The sequence below is a fragment of the Vipera ursinii genome, assembly GCF_947247035.1.
Source record: "Vipera ursinii genome assembly, chromosome: 11".
Taxonomy (NCBI): domain Eukaryota; kingdom Metazoa; phylum Chordata; class Lepidosauria; order Squamata; family Viperidae; genus Vipera; species Vipera ursinii.
The window spans coordinates 17,587,253-17,608,208 of NC_139524.1; the positions used below are offsets into that span (position 1 = coordinate 17,587,253).

Below are 20,956 nucleotides of genomic sequence, written 5' to 3' on the forward strand. Positions count from 1 at the left end.
CTTTTATTTTGGGGCTAGGGCATGTGTGTGTGTGTGTGTGTGTGTGTTGCTTCTGCGTGTTGCCACTGCAGTGGTGCCCTCTTGTTCAGGAAGTTTCAAGCCCTCCTTTTCCTGGCCTGGGCGTTCCGATTACTTCCCACTTTTGTTTCCCGGGAAAAGAGAACAGCCATAGAGGGCAAAGGCTGGCCCTGGTGCTTCTCACGCACAACTCAGCAAACATCTAACACACACACACACACACACACACACACACACACACACACACACCGGTCCTCCCTTTGCTCCAGGGCTGGACAAAAGGAGGTTCCAGACAACTTACCCCAGGGGTAAATCAGAAGTCAGAAATCAAAGCATGAAAAAGGAGAATCTTTAAGAGCCAGATAAGATAAACCGGAGAGATAACACACATGTTTTTGTGTGTCGATAGGCGGGGATCTTTCTAAAGCTGTGTATGCACAACCTGAGAAGTCATGGCTAAACCGAAACGAGCTGGGAGCCGTGGCTTAGCACAACTGTCAGACTTGGAAAGGGGGAACCATTTGTGACTGATTCAGGGCTTCGAATGCGGTGTCACGAATTGTCATTTTTGTTTTATTTTTGGCCTGCTTCCGATGCTATTAGAGTTTATCATTCCAGTTGTGGTTTTCTTTCGGGGGGGGGGTGTCCTTGGTGCTCTTGTTTTCTTGCAGCACTGATGATGTTCTCTTGTTGGGTAACAAAACATCTACAAGAGAAGAACCAAGCTCAGAGAACACCCAGGACCCCCTTATTTCAACCCTACAATATTCTCTCCTTTGTCGGTACAATTTCTTGGTAAAATACTGGCTGTTCTTCGCACCCGCAAGATTGTTTTCTTACGTTTTCCTTTGCGGCATGAATTCGTGCCTCCTGTTCGTTTTTGCTCTGTTGCATGAACCAAACATATCCCTTAACTCTGATTGATGGTTTAGCATGCTGGGCCAAGACCACGCCCAAGAGAGCATGCTGAAACCTGGGGCTCTGAAGGCGCCCCACAATTACAATCCCTGCCTCATTCAGCCAGGCTGGTTGGGGATGATGGGAATGGCGATCCAAGGCACTCGGGGGCACCTGGTTGAGGACAGGCAGCTGAAATGCGATTAAGGGGGAAAAAAAGCAAAACAGGAGAACAGACGGATGTTCTTCCTTCGCAAAACAGCCTGCAGGAGAGCTTGTCCGGGTGATTTTCTGCAACATCACGAATTCACAATTTATGAGGCTGAGATGAGATTGGAGAAACTCCCCCAGATTTCCCAGGCCCTAACTCATCGCTTGAGCCCTAGACATGAACCCCAATGAAACTTTTTTTTCTGAAGCAATCTAGAGACAAAACAGAGGTAGTAGACCTGCAGGATGCTTTTGCTGGCGGAGGAGAAAGGAGAGTTGGGCTCCAACGTGTTAAAAATTGGGTTTGCGAATTAGTATTATTGTTATTATTGTTGTTGTTATAATTATTCAATGGCAAAAAGCGGTTTTACTGGGATAGCTTCCATCCTGTGACAATTTCTGTAACAGTAACACCATAAAACATCTGCCACATCTGCCTATCCCAGGTCCTTGATAAGACAAAAATGCCAAAACCACACTGAACATCTGGCTGATTGTGAATAATAATAATAATAATAATAATAATAATAATAATAATAATAATAATAATAATAATAATAATAATAATAATAATAATTATTTCTATCTCAAGGGAGAGCAAGCACGATCTTTCAGGCACAATCCCCAGGAAGCGCCCGAAGCTGCCTTTACTCGTGAGTAAAACCACCGGCAACCAGGAGAATTGCGGGCCAGCATCGCAGCCGTCCACAAGCGCACCCCGGACACGCGTCTGGCGCCTCGCGTGACCCAACCTGGGTGTCGAGAGGAACCGCTGTCGCGTGACGCGAAAAACCCCCGGCCAATCAGAGCCCGAGGAGGGGCATATAAAGCTGGAAGCCAGCGGCGCTTCAACCCAGCCAAGTTTTGCGCTGCGGTTTGATCCCCGGGCATCTTCTCTTCGCCGGAGAAAGCGGAGCGACGCCGGAGTGAAGCCGCTTTCGGCGCCGGGCGAGCGAATCCGGAGCAGGTCGGAGGTCCGCGCCTCGATTTCCCCCGTTTTTTTTCCACCCAAGGTGGGCTGTGGGTGAGTCCACGCGTGTCCTCCCGAAAAAAAACCTGCCTTTCGTTTAGACTTGGATCCAGCCGCTTTTTTTCTCTCTTTTTTTGGTCTTGGTAAGTCCAGGCGGGAAGCGGATTTTTTTCCTCCCCCAAATGCTCCTGGCTGGAGGGTCGCTTCTTTTATGAAGCTAAAATATAAAAACGTGCCCCTCTCTCTAGTCTGGAGGGTGGGTTCCGATTGGCACCTGTTCGGAAGCCCCTGAAAAAGGGTCCGTCGGTAAGGGGAGGGTAGTTTGAATCTATGAACGCACAGAGAGCCCTTGATTTACCATGACAGGTCCAGAATTCCTGTTGCTAAGCAAAGCAGTTGACGGGATGGCACCTAATTTAACGACCCTTTAGGGCGTGGCTGTTAAGCGAAGCATTCACAGTTCTTAAGTGAATCCTGTGGTCATTAAGGGAAGCTGGCTTCCCCCATTGCGAAAGTTGCAAATGACAATCCCAGGACTCTTGAGATTTCAATCAGAGTAGAGCTTGAAGGGACCTTAGAGGTCTTCTAGCCCAACCCCCTGCTCAGGTAGGAGACCCTATACCATCTCAGACAAGCAGCTGTCCAGTCTCTTCTTAAAGGCCTCCAGTGATGGAGCACCACAACTTCTGGTGGCAAGCTGTTCCACTGGTTAATTGTCCTCACTGTTAGGCAGTTTCTCCTTAATTCCATGTTGCTTCTCTCCTTGATGAGTTTCCATCCATGTTTCTCGTCTTGCCTTCGGGTGCTTTGGAACATAAGTTGACCCCCTCCTCTTTGCGGCAGCCCCTCAAATATTGTACCACTGCTATCATGTCCCCCCCAGTCCTTCTTTTCTCTAGACTAGCCAAACCCAAATCCTGCAACCGTTCTTCACGTGTTTTAGCCTCCAGTCCCCTAATCATCTTGGCCGCTGTCCTCTGCACTCTTTCCAGAGACTCATCCAATTCAGTAAACAAACTAACATAGTTCTCTTTGTCTGAGTTTCCTTGAAGCTGGCGGGCTGAAAATGGAAGTCATCAATTTACCTTTTCGATGGCTAGAGATGGCTCAACAGCGGCTCTTTGGGCTGTAGACACATATACACATACGAAATTAAAGAAGCGTTTTTACAAAGTTTAAAAAAAAAGATGTACACTACACAATATCAAACAGATATATAAATTCATCTCCTTCCTTTCTTCTCTGTTTCTTGGCTCACCAGCCTGTTGGGGAAGATGAAGTCGGTATTGATCGGAAGCAAAAACGTGGTCTCTGTCCCAGAAATCCTGATCGGCATTGCTGTTTTCTCTCTCCTGCTGCTCCTCTTCAAAATCCGGCAGCGGATCCCACCGGGATTAAGGAAGCTACGAGGGCCGAGGGGGTATCCCTTGATTGGAAATATCTTAGACCTGGGGAAAAATCCTCATCTGTCTTTGACCCAGCTGAGTCAGAAGTATGGGGAGGTCATGGTAATTCATCTTGGCGCAAAGCCAGTGGTGGTGCTGAGCGGGTTGGAAACCATCAAGCAAGCCCTAGTGAAGCAAGGGAGCGACTTTGCAGGACGCCCAGATCTCCACAGCTTCAAGTTCATTGGGGATGGTCAGACCTTCACCTTCGGGAGGAATTCTGAGGAGAGCTGGCGCACTCGCCGAAAGCTGGCCCAGAATGCTCTCAAGACCTTTGCCACCTCAACCAGCCCAAACTCGTCGACTTGCCTGCTGGAGGAGCACATCTCCAAAGAGGCAGAGTACCTGGTCACGAAATTCCACGGTCTGATGAAAGAGAAGGAGAGCTTTGAGCCCTTCCAGTACGTGGTGATCTCCGTAGTCAACGTCATCTGTGCCATGTGCTTTGGGAAGCGTTACAACCACGAGGATGAAGAACTTCTGAAGATAGTGGACATCAACAATGACTTTGGCCTGGTGGCGGCGTCTGGAAATCCAGCTGATTTCTTCCCAATCCTCCAATATCTTCCCAACCGCAGCATGGAAGCCTTCAAAGATCTGAACCGGCGATTCAATGTGCTGATGCGGAAGCTGGTTGAAGAACATTATGAGGGCTTTGACAAGGTGTGTCATTAGACATTAGGATTGTATATAGTCACCAAACAGGGCTTGGAGGGAAGCGTTGGGTTATATCTGGTCTGAATGCAGGGGTCTTCAGACTTGGCCCTTTTATGACTTGTGGACTTCAACTCCCAGAATTCCTCAGCCAGCGTGCCTGGCTGAGGAATTCTCGGAGTTGAAGTTCACAAGTCATAAAAGGGCCAAGTTTGAAGACCCCTGTCTTAATGCCTTAGATAAGTTTTCCTCAAGCTCGGCAACTTCAGGATATGTGGACTTCAACTCTCAGGATTCTGACTGAGGAATGCTGGGAGTTGAAGTCCCTACATCTTGAAGTTGCTGAAGCTGAGGAAGTTGATCACCTCTTATTAACTGAGTTAATCACTCTGGCTGACTTTGCACAGCATGCTAAGCAAAGCAAACTGGACACATCATGGTTTGATGTGATGGGTGAATTCCAACAATGTGGCTTGAATATTACCCCGAGTCAGTAGAGGATGTGGACCCAGCCAATCCTGGATTATTCAACAAACCACCGTTAACCAATACTCAGTGAGAATGACTCCTCATGACCTAGTTTGCAGAAAAGTATTTGGCATGTGGTTGTCTAAATAACAATGTTCGTTCTTCATGAAATTGAGAGTCGTGTGGGCTGGAAGTTGGTGTCACATCTCTCCTTCTGGTCTGTATTCCAGAACAACATCCGAGATATCACGGACTCCCTCATCAGCTTCTGCCAGGATAAAAAAACGAATTTAAATGGCAACAATGCCCTCAAGGATCAGAACATTGTTGGTATCGTCAACGAACTCTTTGGAGCTGGTAAGAAACCCTTATCCTAAAAGCAAGCCCTGTCTTTCTTCTTCCCATGACTATTTCAGCACCGTCCATTTAACAGACAGGTGTCAATGCATTTAAAGAAAATAAACCTTTGTAGCCATCAAGACCCACCTCTGATTCATAATTCCCCCAGATGCACAAACTGGCTCCCATAATTCCACGTTTCTCAGCCATTACTCTATCTTTCCTGGGTTTATTTTTGGTCAAGACAGAATTGACAGATGGAAAAGAGATGAGTCGTCTTCATCATCATCATCCTTGGTAGTATTGCGTGTGACAATGAAATTTTCAACTTGGCAGGCTGTTAACATCTTTTTTTCAATAGAGTCCTCCAGATGTAATTTAACGCTATCCTTTGGAGACTTTTGAGGTCAGTGTTTCTCAACCATGGCCACTTGAAGATATGTGGACTTCATCTCCCAGAATTACCAAGCCAGCATGATTTCAGGCTGAAAGCCTTTGGCAATTTGCAAAAACGATGCCATTCACTCAAGCCGCCTTCTGACCAGGCTTCTCCAAAATGAGCTAAGCCAGGGGTAGGCAACCTTGGCTCTTTTATGACTCGTGGACTTCAACTCCCAGAATTCCTGAGCCAGCATGGCTCAGCATGGCAACCTCTCCCTGTCCCCTCAGCATGGCTGGCTCAGGAATTCTGGGAGTTGAAGTCCACGAGTCATAAAAGAGCCTTGATGACTTAGCATTAGATATGGCTCACATGCTGACAGTTAAATGAAAGCATTTAATATCATACAGGGAAACCCAGACCCCAATCTGCACTTCTACATTTTGATGCTTAAATGCTTTTTTTTCTTCCCCTTTTTTGTGTCTGTCTAGGATTTGATACTGTCACTACAGCTCTCTCCTGGTGCCTTCTGTATCTGGTGACTTACCCAGAAACCCAGAGGAGAATTCAAGAAGAACTAGGTAAATCCAGATCTGTCCCTTTCCAAGTCTGGCTTTCCATTGTTATTCTGTAAATCTTGTTGATTTATTTATTTGTATCCTGCTTTTATTATTTTTACAAAAAATGCAAGGTGGCGGTGAACAACGCGTCTTCCCCTTCCTATTTTCCCCACAATAACAACCCTGTGAAGTGAGTTGGGCTGAGAGAGAGGGACTGGCCCACAGTCACCCAGCTGGCTTTCGTGCCTAAGACGTGACTAGAACTCACCGTCTCCTGGTGATGGGCCCAAAGTCACCCAGTCACCAGTAGACCAAAGTGACTCTTATTTCTGTTTTCCCCCTGACCCACAGACCAAATCATTGGAAGAGAAAGGACACCCAAGCAATCTGACCGTGCCATGCTCCCTTACTCTGAAGCTTTTATGTATGAGATGTTCAGGCATTCATCCTTCATTCCCTTCACAATCCCGCATTGGTAAGATTGAACTGAATGGAAAGTAACTTATGTTAGAAAATTAGAGATCAATATGACAAAAAGGAGTGGGCAAGTGATCCAGGATCTCCTGAGGTACTTTGAAGTACCACCATCACTTTATTTTATTTTATTATTTTTTTTGGGGGGGGTTGTTTCCAGAGAGTTTGGAACAAATATGTAGGAGGCAGAGTTAAGCTTGCCATCAGCTTAGAATCATTAGGTTGCCACAAATGCTCCAAATCCAACCCCTCTGGAATTCCATTGACTCTTCTATGGAGTCAATTTACCGTAATACTGAACTTTAATTGACTGGATTCTTTTGCGTAGGCTTAAGCAATAAATCTTGCAAACTGCAACTTAACACATAGTCCTGAATTTTGTTGTGGGTGAGCTCAGCTCACTGTAGTAGATTCAAAAAGCTAGACTTCAACAAACTGTGACTTAGTGTGACTTGTGAACACATCCCCATGGTGACTGTAGGGTAACAGAAAATACTGTTAGTGACTTGCACGAGACAGTAGTTTGTCAACTTTAAAAAAAAGTTGATTGAATCTTATCAAAAGAACCGACTGTGTTCATGTGGTTCTGTTAATACTAGTCAGTCTGTTATCTTACTGCAAATATTCTCTTTCTGTTTAGCACCACTAGGGACACAGTTTTGAATGGCTTCTATATTCCTAGAGATACCTGTGTGTTTGTGAACCAATGGCAGGTCAACCACGATCCGTAAGTATTGCCAAGAACAGCTCTTTACCTAATTGCCAAGCAGAGAAAAACTAGAATTCTTTGTGCAGTCAGTTAAAAGCTGGGTTGCATTTATGGCCTTGCGGTGCCTTAAATTTCATTCAGACATAGCTGCTTTAAGGAGTTGTAGTAAGGGCTACTACTGTGTGATACTTCCACATATTTAAAAGACTTACCTTTGTGGAACTGAAGCAAAGACTTTTCACAGCCCCCGTAGCTAATTGCAACTGTGGTTGTAAATCAAACTTGAATATACCTGTACTCGTGCTTGGGATTAAGTATTAGTAGCAAAAGTAATGAGGACTTTAGAGGCTTCCTACAAGCCTTTGGAAGGGGGAATATGGGCTGTCTGTTCCTTCCCATCTTTATTCTAGATTCCGGTTTCCCAATCTCCGCAACTTAAAAATTTGTGAACTTCAGTTCCCAGAATGCTCATCAATGGCCAAGATGGCAGTGGAATTCTGGGATTTGAAGTCCACACATCTGGAAATTTACATTTATTTTATTATTATTATTTTAATTTTAATTCCATTTATATCCCGCCCTTCTCCGAAGACTCAGGGCGGCTTTACAAACTTAGCAGTAGCCTTCATTCTATGTATATGCCTGCTTGTTAGGGCTTTCACACACACCCCAAGCGGCATTATTACAAAGTCAGCTTAATTGCCCCCAACAATCTGGGTCCTCATTTTACCTACCTCGGAAGGATGGAAGGCTGAGTCAGTTAGAGGAACTGTGGGGATATGCTGAATCAATTCAGTTCAAATCAATGAACTCAACATCTGTTCCCTAAGACGTATGTGTAGTACGCTCACAAAAGATCTACCTGATCACCACATCCATTTGGCAGTTGGAAGATCTGGCTAAAAGAGAGACTGGGTGAAATCTTCACAAAACCTTATTAGGTTCCACATAGATTGTTACCAAAGGAAAGGGTTGGCAACTTCAGAAGTCATGTTCCAACTCAAATGTGGTTGCTTTAATCTGGCTAGGCAAAGGATATTTGAATGTGTGTTTTCTGCCAAGGGGGTTTCGTAAAGAGATAACCTAGATCAGGGGTCTGGCTGAGGAATTCGGGGAGTTGAAGTCCACAAGTCATAAAAGGGCCAAGTTTGAAGACCCCTGACCTAGATGGTGTGTTTGCATTTTCTTCCCCTTCAGGAAACTTTGGAATGAGCCTTCTGTTTTCAACCCGGAACGATTTCTTGCGACTGACGGGACAGGAATAAACCGAGCAGAGTGTGAAAAAGTTATGGTTTTTGGCTTGGGCAAAAGGCAATGCATTGGACAGCACATTGCGAAATGGGAGGTGTTCCTATTTCTGACCACTTTGGTGCAAAAACTGGAATTCTCCTTGTCTGGCACAGAGATGATGGATGCAACTCCCGAGTATGGCCTGACCATGAAGTATAAAAAATGCGAACACTTCCAGGTCAAACCCCGTTTCTAGCAAGGGAGAGCTGGAAAGAGTGGAGGCTGACCCTTGTGCAAGAAGGGGGGACAAGGGGTTACTTAACTGAACTAAACACTATCTCTTTTCTTAATCTACCTCGTAGGGTTTCTTGTGGAAGAAATTGCAGAAAATAGTATGCATACTCCTTGGAATTCTTAGAAGAAAACTGAAATTAAAATATGACCAAAAAAAAGTACTAAACATGATCATTTTAAGTGTGATGACTGGGGAATTATGCTTGAAAAAGGTGCTTCGAATTATTAAATGCACTTTATGTATTAATTGTCTGCCTAAGAGCCACTGATTCTGCAGAAGTATGTGTCATATTCTAGCCTAGAGATTATATTTTGGATGGCCCAGAAAACCTCTATTATTATATGTATATTGTAAAAAAATAAAAATAAAAATAGCTTTCTACGAAATGGTTTGTGAGTGTCAATTGCTCTTTTAAAGGAAAAACTGGATAATAATTTTAAAGGGATACAAACCATTAGGAAAACAGTAATAAAAAATGGTGACCTGATGCTTTTTCTAAATAAAGTATTGGGCATTTACAGTTTCACACGCATTTTTGCACACGCACCGATTTTGCTAAATTCCAAAAGAGCTTGCCCACAAAGTTTTGACTGATTGACAGAAATTACAACATTTCAAGGTTTGGTTTATGGTCTAGCTCGGTATTTCTCAAGCTTAGCAACCTTAAGACGCCTGAACTTCAATGCACTTATAAAAAAAGTTATAAAATTACCCTTTTCAAAGCTGCTATACAAAAGTTATAAAAGCTGAATAACGTAAATAAATAAGACTCCCATAAGTCCCTAACCAGGGGGATTCTGGGAGTTAAAGTCCACCCATCTTAAAGCCTGCTAGGTGAGGAATTCTGGGAATCGGAGTCCTGACACTTTAAAGGTCGAGAAAAACGCTGATCCAGCTTTCCCCAATATCGCCAATGCGCATGCCCAGCACCCCGCGAGTGCCTACTATTCCAACCGCCTTGGCTTTCTCTCGCGCGCATGCGCCCCAGCATACCTTCCCACGAAAGCCACCGTCTCTCCGCTTCATCCCTAGAGTGCCTTAAAGAGAGACGGAAGCGGAAGTGACGGCCGCTTCCCCTGCTGGGCGACATTTCCGGAGCGAAGGCGTCCGAAGCGGAGAGACGAGCGAAGCGAAGGCTGGAGCCCGCCGTTCCTCGGCTTCCCCGTCCCAGGTGTGGAGGCGGCCGCGGGAGGGCCTGTGCGGTGGCCGCAGGGTCCCCGCCTCTCCGCCGGCCAGGGCCGCCGCCGCTCTGCCGCCTGGGGCTGTTCAGGCAGGGCGAGGAGGCGCGAGGGGAGCCTCCCCCTCTGGGCTCTGCTTGGCTCGGCCACGCCCCTTTGGGAGTGACGTCACTTCCTCCCCTGCCCAAGTTCAGTTCATGGAGCAGAATTGAGCTGGGGGGGAGAGGTCGGAGGGGCGGGGAAGACCCGGGTTCGAGTCTGCCCTCTGACGCCCTTGCCGTGATGGTCCTGGGAGGGTTGCTCTTCCTCCCCCCCCAAAAGGGGTCTTAGCCCCCTCCCCTAAGCTCAGTGGGCGAGATTCTCCCCTCCCCCACCATTTTATCCTCCCCCCCCCAGACCTGGGAAATAAGGGACCGTCCCAAGTTCTGCTGCAGGGTTTGAACTCGCAACTTCAGCCAGTTTAGTGGGTGTGGACTGCAGCTCCCAGAATTCCCAGCCAGCATGTTTGTCAGCCCACCTGCCCGTCGGTCAGATAGATAGACTGATAGGTCAGGGGTCCCCAACCCCCAGTCCGTGGACCGGTACTGGGCTGCGGCATGCCAGCAACCGGTCCGCACAAGCAAGCCAAGCCCCATCCGCGAGATGCAGGCAGCACAGAAAACCACGCACTCTCCGGTCCGTGGAAAAACCTCTCTCCACGGAACTGGTCCCCGGTGCCCAAAAGGTTGGGGGCCTCTGTGATAGGTGGATGGACATATGGATTGATGGGCAGCTAGGAGTGACAGACAGGTGGGCAGACCGATGGACCAGCCAAGCCCACCGAATAACTTTTGGCAATCGCCCTCTTAACCCGGCCTAGGCACCTGGTGGTTCGGGAGCAAATAAAAGATTTATCCTTAACAGACAAAATATTTCAGGAATTATTTCGGTGCAATCTGTGTGGAGCCCTTGATGCTCTCTGAGCTTGGGGACATTTCCTCACCCGACTAGATAGCCTGATCAGTGCTCTGGTGATGTTGATGGTGCTCTGATGGTGATTATCTCATATTGATAAGATAACCTTTATTGTCATTTTTTATTATGAGCACACTGGCCCACATTAAAAATGAAACTCTGGAGCCTGCTTTCAAAAGGCCGAATATATCTGCCCATATACATACCTAACACATATATACGCATGCTATATGCATACATACATAGATATGAGTAATGAAGTAATCTTGTTGGCCCATGAAACGTCTGCAAGATAACCAAGCTCAAAGAGCATCAAGGACTCCACAGCTGGACCCTGAGCTACAAATATTCTCTTTTGGTGCAGTATATATTAGCTCATCATCTCTTTGATTGTTTTGCAGCAATCCGGGAAATCATGGCTACCGATTGGCTTGGAAGCATCGTCTCGATCAGTTGTGGAGACAGCTTGGGTGTCTACCAGGGAAGAGTGTCTGCTGTCAATCAAGCTAGCCAGACAATTTCACTCACACGGCCTTTCCATAATGGAGTCAAATGTTTGGTACCGGAGGTTACCTTCAGGTAAACGCTTCTCCGGGACTCTTCATTGAGGCTTGAAAACGGAATGTTGTCGGGCGGTTTTTCTGAAAATATAGCAGTAGGTATTGCACATTCGTGGTATAGGGTATATTTCATTCATTCGTGGTATATTTGTGGTTTATATTTCATATGAGCCCTGGTGGCGCAGTGTTTAGAATGGAGTACTGCAGGCTACTTCTGCCGGCTGCCTGCAGTTTGGCAGTTCGATTCTCACCGGCTCCAGGTTGACTCAGCCTTCCATCCTTCCGAGGTCGGTAACAGGAGGACACAAGATTGTTGGGGGCAAATATGCTGACTCTGTAAACCGCTTAGAGAGGGCTGTAAAGCAGTGGGAAGTGGTATGTAATAAGTCATGGCTACTTTTCAGAACTTCTAGCTGATGTCGAATTGCTGTCTTTTTTTTTTTGCAATATGTGTTTATAGAGGGGATGGGTTATTTAGAAAGCTGGAAGCATCTTTTGAAAATGGAAAATGGGTATACATTTGGACAATTGAAAATGGCTTGATTGTGGTTCTTGGGTTGTTGATGGGACCTTTTGTCCATGCTTGGGGAAAACCAGCAGCCTGGAAGTCTGTCAGTTCTTACAAAAGTGAGCTACATTAAAGAATGCAAGTTTTGAACTACCTGAAATCATCTTTTAAGTGACTGAATAGACCTAGGTTTTTCTGACTGTCATTTCTGGTGGTTAAACTTTGAACCAGGGTGATTTATGTTGCTATACAGCACTCTTCCCCAGCCTGAAGCCCTCAAGATGCGTAGCTCTTCCTTTTCCACCTGATGCTGGCCGGAAGTGAGCAGAACAGGGCAGAGGATGCGACGAGAGGCAGGCGTTGTGGGCAATTAACCCCCTCTCTGGTCCTCTTTCCCTGTTTAGGGCTGGGGACATCACCGAGCTGAAGATTCTGGAGATTCCAGGCCTTGGCGATAACAGACAGTGTGGAGACTTCCAGCACCCCGACCTTGGCATTCCCGCTCTCGAGGGCCTGGGTGGCGCCAGTCAGAATGGCACTGGCAAATTGCCGAAGAAGCCCAGCAGTGCCCCCCAGAACATCCCCAGGAGAGCCGATGCAAAGAACCAAGAGGTTGCCCTTTCTCCCCAGCTGCACCCGTGTTCTAAGAGCTACGTGGATCGACACATGGAATCCTTGAACCCATCAAAAAACGTCCGCCGCAGGCACAACTCGTGTGAGTCTCTTTGGCGTTGTCTCCGTTGTCCCACCTTGGCGTGGATCTGCCGCTCCGCCCAGCTTCCTCTGTCTTGAGATGCTGAGCTTGGCCCTGCCGGTTCTAAGGTGGCTGCATTTACGCGTGTTCCTTCTACCTGTCTTCATAAGGCATTTCCTATTCTTGTCCTTTGAACCTCTTCCAGCCGTGTCAATATCCTTTTGAAGATGTGGTGCCCAGCATTGTGCACGGTCTCCAGGTGTGGTCTGTCGAGAGAGAAACAAAGGCTTCACGTGTCTTTATACCATTCTTGCTGTGATGCAGAATGCTTCTGTGGAGCCTGGCGCACGGACACACACACACACACACACCCTTGACTGTTTCAAAATAGGGGTATTAGGAAGGGAAGGGAAGAAGTCTAGCAGAGGCTGGAGATACTGGCTTTTAAAGTGGGCCTGGTCAAGCTGATTTCGTTTGTGGTGCTAAGCCATGATGTGATTTGCATCATTCTGGCTTAGCATGATGGTTGGACCTGGCCGCTGATGTCTTGTAAATCATCATTAACAGCTGGAGTGAGGAACCCAGCTAGTTATATACTATATAAATGGTAAACATGAACAGTGGTTTAGTGCAGTAACCTTAATATACAGGCAGCCTTAAAACCTTACGATGCAAGTCATTCTCAACTTACAACTGTGAGCTTGGAATTAGAGCCGTAAATCACACCAGTTGTTCAGCAGATCACCCTCTGACCATTCCTGATTTTAACAACCTTTTTTTGCAGCAATCCTAACGTGAATCCACTGTCTGCCGTGGGCCTTTTTTTTTAACCAGTCACCAAAAATAAAGGCGGTTTTCAGCAAAAAACCACATCTCCTGCTTTTGGGCGGGGGCTTGGACTAGATGACCTACAAGGTCCCTTCCAACGCTGTCATTCTGATAAATTGCAGCCCTGTGATTGCGGAATGCTGCAAAGAGCTGTGAATGCCGATTGCTGAGAACTTGAAATGTGATTCCCGTGACTGGGTGGGCAGCCATCAGAACTTGGAACCCAGGTCTTAAGTAATCCTGGGGAGGTCCGTAACTTCAGCCAGTCATAAGTTGAGGATACCATAGGATACCATAATCCACCCTAAGCATTTTGCAGTCAAGGAAGAACGATTTAAAAGGCAGCGTTGGGGGCTTCATCCTCCAGCAAAGTACATCCGACTCTGTAAGCTAGAGGTTCCCAACCCCCGGTCCGTGGACCGGTACTGGGCTCCTTTGACCCCACTGTCTGTCAGGACCCACCCCAATCCACGTCTTAGGAAAACAAAAACTCTTGGAGTCAGTTCTATTCCAAAAGGAATTTTTTACTAGGACATGCTTGGTTGTGGGAATACAAGACAGGACTTGTTATTGTTTTACAAATTGAAACTTTATAAAGGGCTCCCGGTTCAACCCCCCTTCCCTCAACCCCATTTGGTCAGCCCTCCATCATTTTACTTCGTATCATGGGGAAAAAAGGAACTTTGAATCTTTATGGTTATTGCCTTCTTTCTCTACAGAATTAAATGAAGACACATGCCAGATGCCTCCTCCTCTAACCCTCCCTTTTGTTCCCCCAGTTCAAAAGGTTTCCCTTGGTCTTTGAAATAACCTAAGGCAGGCTGAATCCACATGTACTCCTCCTTCCTTGGGAGATGGCAGAATCCATGGGGGGGGGAATAATGTTTTAAACATACATTTATGAATGTGATATAAATGGATTCTGACGCTGTCCTTCCTCCCAGGGTCGTCCAGCAGCCGCTATCCCAATCAGGTGACTCCGAAAAAAAGCGGTCCCAAGAACGGCCAGATGAAGAACAAGGACGACGAGTGCTTTGGGGACGACATTGAAGAGATCCTGGACACCGATTTTGACTTTGAGGGGAACCTGGCCCTTTTCGACAAGGCCGCCGTGTTTGAGGAGATTGAGACCTACGAGAGGAAGGGCGGGACCCGCTCCCGAGGCACGCCGAGCGAGAAGGCCGCCCGTTATCGCCACGACGAGAATATCCTGGCGTCTGAGCCCATCGTGTACAGGAGGATCACCGTTCCCCAGCCGAGCAAAGAGTTCTGCACGGGTAGGTTTGGCTCTTCCCACACACAGGCAGTCCTCGACTTAACGGCTGTTCGGTTAGCGACCGTTCCAAGTGAAAACGGCACCGGAAAAAAATGGACTGGCGAGCGTTTTTCACAGTTACAACCGTCGTAGCATCCCCATGGTCACGTGATTTAAAATTTGGACGCTTGGCAACCGGCTCGCTTTTATGACGGTCGCAGCATCCCGGTGTGTGCGTGTGTGAGTGACGTGATCCCCTTTTGCAATCTTCTGACAAGCAAAGTCCCCGGGGAACCCAGATTCACTTAACAGCCGTGTTCCTAACTTAACAAGGGCAGTGTTAAGGTGGTAAAACGGGGCAAAATTCACTTTGCAACTGTCCCAGAAATGTCGGGCTAAGCTGAGGCTGTAAGTTGTACAGACTTCCTGTAAGCCTTAGGAAATGGTTTGGGGTGGTGCTTTGAAAAGGAAGGTCTAATAGCGATGCGGTTGCCCTCAATCTACTTCAGACGTTGTGCACAGAGAAGGAACTGGAGCAAGCTGGTGTATCTGGCCACCGCTGGCCCCCGGTGCTCCTCTGAACTGTGGCCCAGTTGCCTCCAGCAAACCGGATTAGGTCGCAGAGCGGTGCTGCGATTCTCACGTCACCCGTTTAATTTGAGGTTGACCACAGTCTAGTTTGTGCAGGGGAAAAAGCCTGTTGCGGTTGCAGGCAACCCCACAGATGCAAGCAAGGGTGATAAGGCCTGGGGCAAATGCGGGGGGGGGGGGGGAATTTGGCATAAATCGGAATAAAGAGGGGGAGAAAAGCAGGAGCCCAGCAAAGGAAGTGTAACTGCCTCCTTCAGTGTCCTTCACAAAGCTGTGTCGGTTGCCGAGTGCGGTGATACCCTAGCCAGGCCTGAGCTGATCTGTTGTACTCTTCTATCTCCCAGCCCGAGTGTAATTTAAATCTGGCTCCGGGCCAGCCTCCGGTTGCAGCTCTGTAATTACACACACACACACACACACAGAGACGCACACACACACCCCTCTAGCTTTACACGCTACCTTTTTGATTGCCGCCCTTCCTGAGTTTATTTAAGACCGTCTGGTTGTGATAAGCTGGTCCAACTGGTCGCCCTTGCGTGAGGGAGAAGCAGGGAGGGGAATCCGCTGGGCGCTCTCACGCCGAGAGCGATTAGCACACAGCAGCGTGCAGCTGTAGTGCAGCAGTGGCCTTGCGTGCAGCCGGGCTGTGTAATCGCACACCTTATCTCTCTCGTGTTCCCAACAAGATCCCCTTACCTGAAGGGCTATTGTGAGCCAAGAGCTGCGGAGGCACGCGAGCCCGGCGAAATGAGAACACGAATATCATGTTGAAAGAGGCCCGTTCCCCTGGACAGTAGCCCAACTCCGCGCCCTCCGTTCACCACCCTTGGGGCTCAGAGGCCCTGCAAGAGTCCTCGGTTTACAACCGCTCGCTTAGCGCTTGCTTATTTCCCAAACTCTGCCCACAGAGAAACAGTGGGTTTGCTCTTACAACCGTTCTGTTCGCAGAATCACAGAAGAGCTGGAAGGGATCTTGGAGGTCATCTAGTCCAACCCCCTGCTCAGGCAGGAAACCCTATACCATTTCAGACAAATGGCTGTCCGGTCTCTTAAAAACTTCCAGCGTTGGAGCATTCACAGCTTCTGGAGGCAGGTTGTTCCGCTGGTTAATTGTCCTCACTGTCAGGAAGTTTCTCCTTAGTTCTAGGCTGCTTCTCTCCTTGGTTAGTTTCCATCCGTTGCTTCTTGTCCTGCCTTCAGGTGCTTTGGAGAATAGCTTGACTCCCTCTTCTTTGTAACCAGTGCTTGTGTCTCTCTGACTTTGAACATGTAGGATTGGGTGGTTGGGGTTTTTTTGGGTTTTGGGGTTTTTTTCCCCCCGCAATAAAGTTATCACTGTTTCAAGTGTGGGTTTCAAGAACAAAATAGCCGAAGCGCTGATACTTAATGCAATAAAGCCTATCAAGATAAGGCAGCCACTTTAATTGGCTGTGAACATGCAAGGTCAAACTACCTACAGTTCGGCTTCCCTTTTTTTCCTGTAATAAGCTTGTCACAAAAGACATTAAAACAACCTGTTGTTGCCAGTTGGCTTCCCAAGTCAGGATTCACTTCCATTTGACTGCATTTGCCCATCCCTCTAAAGCCAAAGACCAAACCAGGTTCTATCGCTATTAAAAAAAAAACAACAACAAACGGATCTTGCGATTACCTCGGTAGGTGTCCCATCCAGAGTTGGCCCTGAGGCTACTGAAATAATCTTTGAGAATAATCTTTTTCCCCCCCCTTCTCTGTAGCTGTAAGCCAGGCCTTAAGGAAGGGACGGGGTCATTGTGTGCTTCCACTAGCTCAGGGGTAGGCAACCTTGGCTCTTTTATGGCTCGTGGACTTCAATTCCCAGAATTCCTGAGCCAGCTGTGCTGGCTCAGGAATTCTGGGAGTTGAAGTCCACGAGTCATAAAAGAGCCAAGGTTGCCTACCCCTGCCAGTAACCCCTTTTCTTTAGCCTGAGGTGTTGGTAACTCTAGTTCAGGCACATCTGGAGGAGCACAGCTGCCCTGCTTCTTCTCGACGGTCTGGATTCTGGACCTCAGCTCTGAAACCAGCTTAAGTCTCTTTTAGGCTTGTTCGCCTGCTGGCAAAGAGAATTGGGACCAGCCCTACTTCCTTGAGCTTTACGCGACTGAAAAAGCCATTCGTTGTTTTCGACGGCCCTAAAGAACTGCGGAATGGGATGGCCAACTTTAAAAGGGTGAAGTCCCGTGGCTTAAGCCTGACCTTCCTTTGGATGGCGGCGTAGGGGGATGGATCTGCCTTAATCCCTTTTGCTCTTTGGTAACCCTGTTCCGATTCTGGCATTTTCAGATTCTGGGTTGGTGGTCCCGAGTGTTTCATACGAGCTACACAAAAAGCTGCTTTCTGTGGCTGAGAAACACGGCTTGACGCTCGAGCGGAGGTTGGAGATGACCGGGGTGTGTGCCAGCCAGATGGCGCTGAGTTTGCTCGGAGGACCCAACAGGTAAAGATTCGGAAGTGCTGATTCCTAGAGCGGTGGGGACAAGCCGGCTTTTTCCTCTCCTGCACCTTAGCCGGCAGAGTCACGCTTGACGAAAGTAAATCCTCCTCCGCTTTCAGGCTGAACCCCAAAAACATTCACCAGCGACCCATCGTTGCCTTGTTGTGTGGCCCTCACGTGAAAGGGGCCCAGGGGATCAGCTGTGGGCGACACCTTTCCAATCACGACGTAGACGTCATTCTTTTCCTCCCCAATTACGTCAAGATGCTGGAATCGATCACCAACGAACTGACCCTGTTTAGCAAGACACGCGGCCAGCAGGTGTCCAGTATTAAAGGTAATTGCAAATATGGAATGGGGGGAGTGTGTGGGTGGGGGGGGGAATTCGCTCTCTTTTCAATTTCTACCAATAAAGGAGAATATTTGTAGCTCAGGGTTGGAATGTGGCGGTCCTTGGTGCTCTCTGAGCTTGCTGGTGTTCTTGCAGACGTTTCATGACCCAAACTAGGTTAACATCATCAGTTGCTAGTCCTACACTAACTAGCCCTGATGAGGCTACCTAGTTTGGGTAACGAAACGTCTGCAAGAAAAACAGGCCGAGCTCGGAGAGCACCAAGGGCCCCTCAAATTTATCTCCCAATTTCAAAGGCTTCAGACGGTTAATTAAAACAAGCCCCCAAATCATAAACACGGTAAAAGCAAGCATAATAAAATAACAAACAGAAAAAAAACAGGATAGAACTTTTTTTTTTAAAAAAAAAAAAAGCTGCCTGCTACTAAAAATGTTCCAGATCGCCACCCAGATTTTCCCACCATCTAAAAACTAGAAATTGGGAAGCCCGAATCGGGCTCTTTCCAAGCACTCCCCAAAAGGGATTCAAAAAGTTGCATCGCTTTTTGGAACCCTCCAAAACTCATGTCGCCTTTCAACGTTGGTTCGTGCCACAATTAAATGCGTTGCACTCCCTTGACCTTTCCAAACACATCTTAGGAGGTGAGGTCAAGATTTGGTACCTCAAAGAGTTTTAAGGCTCTTAAAATCAAATGTCTTTGTTTTAAGGGTGGGGGGAAGGCTTAGGAAGAGGATGGGGTGATGGCAGTTGTAATCCAATCATGCTTTGGTTTGTGTGTGTGTGTGTGTGTGGAGATTTGGAATATACTTTTTTGCTAACGTCAGGGGGCAGCTGGAAGAGGCCAAGGAACTGGAGGTCTAGTAAAGCTTCTCCGTGCGAAAAGCATTAGCTGCTTTCAACCGCCTGTTCCATTTTTGAATCTTATTAGCTCCATCTAGCGGGGAGATGCTGGTTTGTTTTTCCATCTCAGGGTTACAGCCCAAACAGGTGAATTGGGCCACAGGCAGAGGTGACAGATTAGACTAAGAGGGTCCCAAGGTCCTTTTTTGAGTGGTTACTAGGCTTTTTGAGACTCCTGCACAACCTCCCATACGTTGTTGCTTTATTGATTTGTGCTCCACCATTCGCGGAGGGCTTCCCCTTTGATCTCCACCGCAGTGCTGTGAGAGAGGAGCTGGTCCCAAGCTGTCCATGGCTGGGGCTGGATTTGCACCTGGATCTCCCCCGCTTAAGCACCACGTCCCATCAGCCCAATGCATCAGGCCCTCTCTTTTCCTTCCTCCCCGTAGATCTCCCCGAGACGCCTGTGGACCTAGTGATAAACTGTTTGGATTGCCACGAAAACGCTTTCCTGAGGGACCAGCCTTGGTACAAAGCGGCCGTAGACTGGGCCAACCAGAACAGAGCCCCCGTCCTCAGCCTAGACCCCCCAGTCAACGAAATGGAGCAAGAGGTCGATGCCAAGTGGTCGCTGGCCTTAGGACTGCCGTTGCCACTGAGTGAGAGGGCTGGCCGGCTATACCTGTGCGACATCGGCATCCCCCAGAACGTCTTCCAGGAAGTGGGCATAAATTACCACTCGCCTTTTGGCTGCAAATTTGTCATCCCGCTGCACTCGACCTAAGCTAAAGCGAGGGACGCCTGGCCCCTCTCACCCAGGAGAAGACCACATCCGATGGATTCCCGGCCGTTACGAAACGTTTGGACGCCTGAAGGAAACATTAAATTCTGGGCCGTGTTTCTGCTCCACGGAGCAGCGGCGCAGCGCTGGGTGTGTGTGGGGGGGAGAACCGCGCGGCCTCCATTTCCTCTGAGCCATCCACGCTCTTGTGCCATTGCCGAAGGAGCCTAAGGCAGCTCGCGTCTTCAACCCGCTCACAGCTGGTGGTGGGAAGATGAGCAGGGAGGTTTACTCACGCCAGGAGCCCTGCTGTGTTTGGTTGTGTACCAGACCGTTTGTGATTTTTCTTTTTAAACTCCTGGGTTTCTTTTTTGTTGTTGTTGTTTTCTTTTTTTTCTTTCAGCACTAGAGTGGGAAAGGTTGCTTGGGTGCTGCCCCTGGCCTTCCAGGATCACTGGAGCAACGGCCAGAATTTGGCTGTGCTGGGATGGTCCTCTCTCTTTCAAACTCGCATGTTCTTGGATGCCCACGTTTGGGTCACTGTGGCACCATAACCTGCTCCGTTCCAAGACCGGGCCTCCTTTTCGTTTCCCCACTCGTGGCTAAGCTAGCACTTGCTTCTCCTGTTTCTGCTCGTGAACGTTGTGTGGGTGTCATCGGGGGCTCGGGGTGCTTGAGGAGCAGATGAGAGAGTGCCAGGTTTTAGGTTTCCACCATTAACTTGCGTCCTGCCATCTTAACTGTGAAGAGCATAGGCTGATTAATGGCTGTTCCTTTTTTTTCCCCCCCCCTTCTGGTGTGCGTGCGACTGTGTGCACAAGGCGGAAAGGACCAAGAGCTTTGTTGGGCCCACGCTGTCCCCATTGGATACAAAAGGTCCAGGAAGAGTGCTCGATCCTGGCACAATGACCTGCTTCCCTTTAGAACAAGCACACAGCGGTGCTTATAGACCGGACGTCAGGTAGTCCAGAACACCAGTAAGAGGCAACTGGCTTGCAACGATTGTGGTCGTGCACGCTGAAAAGCCCATGAGCCACTGCTTCTGTAGGCAGTCGTAGTGACCCTTGGTTCTCCATTTTTGTGGGGAATTGTCTTACGATTCTCTCCGGGGACCCAGTTCTTGCTATAGCGGGGGCTTGTTCCTGCAGTCCTGTGGCGCTGTCTAGATTTCAGGCGCTCCATGCATTAGCCAAGTGGGATGCTGAAGGCGCCTGGCTTCAAGAAATCCACCACACTCGGCCTTTTCTTGTCTCCAAAGATGCCATGCAGAATTCTCATTCATCACAATGATTAAACTGCAGTAAAAGCAGC

At 48.1% G+C, this 20,956-nt stretch overlaps 2 protein-coding genes across 3 annotated transcripts; both read left to right on the forward strand.

The window, feature by feature from the left end:
• The first annotated feature begins 2,745 nt into the window (after nt 1–2,745).
• Nucleotides 2,746–9,222, forward strand: LOC310645719 (cytochrome P450 1A5-like). The gene is made up of 6 exons (XM_083371706.1): nt 2,746–4,203; nt 4,893–5,019; nt 5,872–5,961; nt 6,292–6,415; nt 7,055–7,141; nt 8,321–9,222. The coding sequence occupies exons 1-6, from the start codon at nt 3,370–3,372 to the stop codon at nt 8,607–8,609; spliced, it is 1,551 nt and encodes a 516-aa protein (XP_083227832.1). The 5' UTR covers nt 2,746–3,369; the 3' UTR covers nt 8,610–9,222.
• Nucleotides 9,223–9,742: 520 nt separating this feature from the next.
• On the forward strand, nt 9,743–20,954 carry EDC3 (enhancer of mRNA decapping 3). Of its 2 annotated transcripts, XM_083371475.1 has the most exons (7): nt 9,743–9,819; nt 11,182–11,359; nt 12,253–12,563; nt 14,315–14,647; nt 17,521–17,674; nt 17,791–18,008; nt 19,314–20,954. In XM_083371475.1, the coding sequence occupies exons 2-7, from the start codon at nt 11,196–11,198 to the stop codon at nt 19,646–19,648; spliced, it is 1,515 nt and encodes a 504-aa protein (XP_083227601.1). In that variant the 5' UTR covers nt 9,743–9,819; nt 11,182–11,195; the 3' UTR covers nt 19,649–20,954. The 2 variants fall into 2 exon arrangements, with proteins under 2 accessions (XP_083227601.1, XP_083227602.1); XM_083371476.1 differs by lacking the exons at nt 9,743–9,819; nt 11,182–11,359 and adding an exon at nt 11,385–11,715.
• The last annotated feature ends 2 nt before the right edge of the window (nt 20,955–20,956 follow it).

Excerpts from the sequence above, each read along its gene's own strand:
- LOC310645719 (XM_083371706.1), top strand. The coding sequence starts at position 3,370 with ATGAAGTCGGTATTGATCGGAAGCAAAAACGTGGTCTCTGTCCCAGAA. Across the intron at positions 4,204-4,892 it reads ATTATGAGGGCTTTGACAAG|AACAACATCCGAGATATCAC; the intron begins GTGTGTCATTAG and ends TCTGTATTCCAG. Across the intron at positions 7,142-8,320 it reads TGGCAGGTCAACCACGATCC|GAAACTTTGGAATGAGCCTT; the intron begins GTAAGTATTGCC and ends CTTCCCCTTCAG.
- EDC3 (XM_083371475.1), top strand. The coding sequence starts at position 11,196 with ATGGCTACCGATTGGCTTGGAAGCATCGTCTCGATCAGTTGTGGAGAC. Across the intron at positions 11,360-12,252 it reads GTACCGGAGGTTACCTTCAG|GGCTGGGGACATCACCGAGC; the intron begins GTAAACGCTTCT and ends TTCCCTGTTTAG. Across the intron at positions 12,564-14,314 it reads CCGCCGCAGGCACAACTCGT|GGTCGTCCAGCAGCCGCTAT; the intron begins GTGAGTCTCTTT and ends CCTTCCTCCCAG.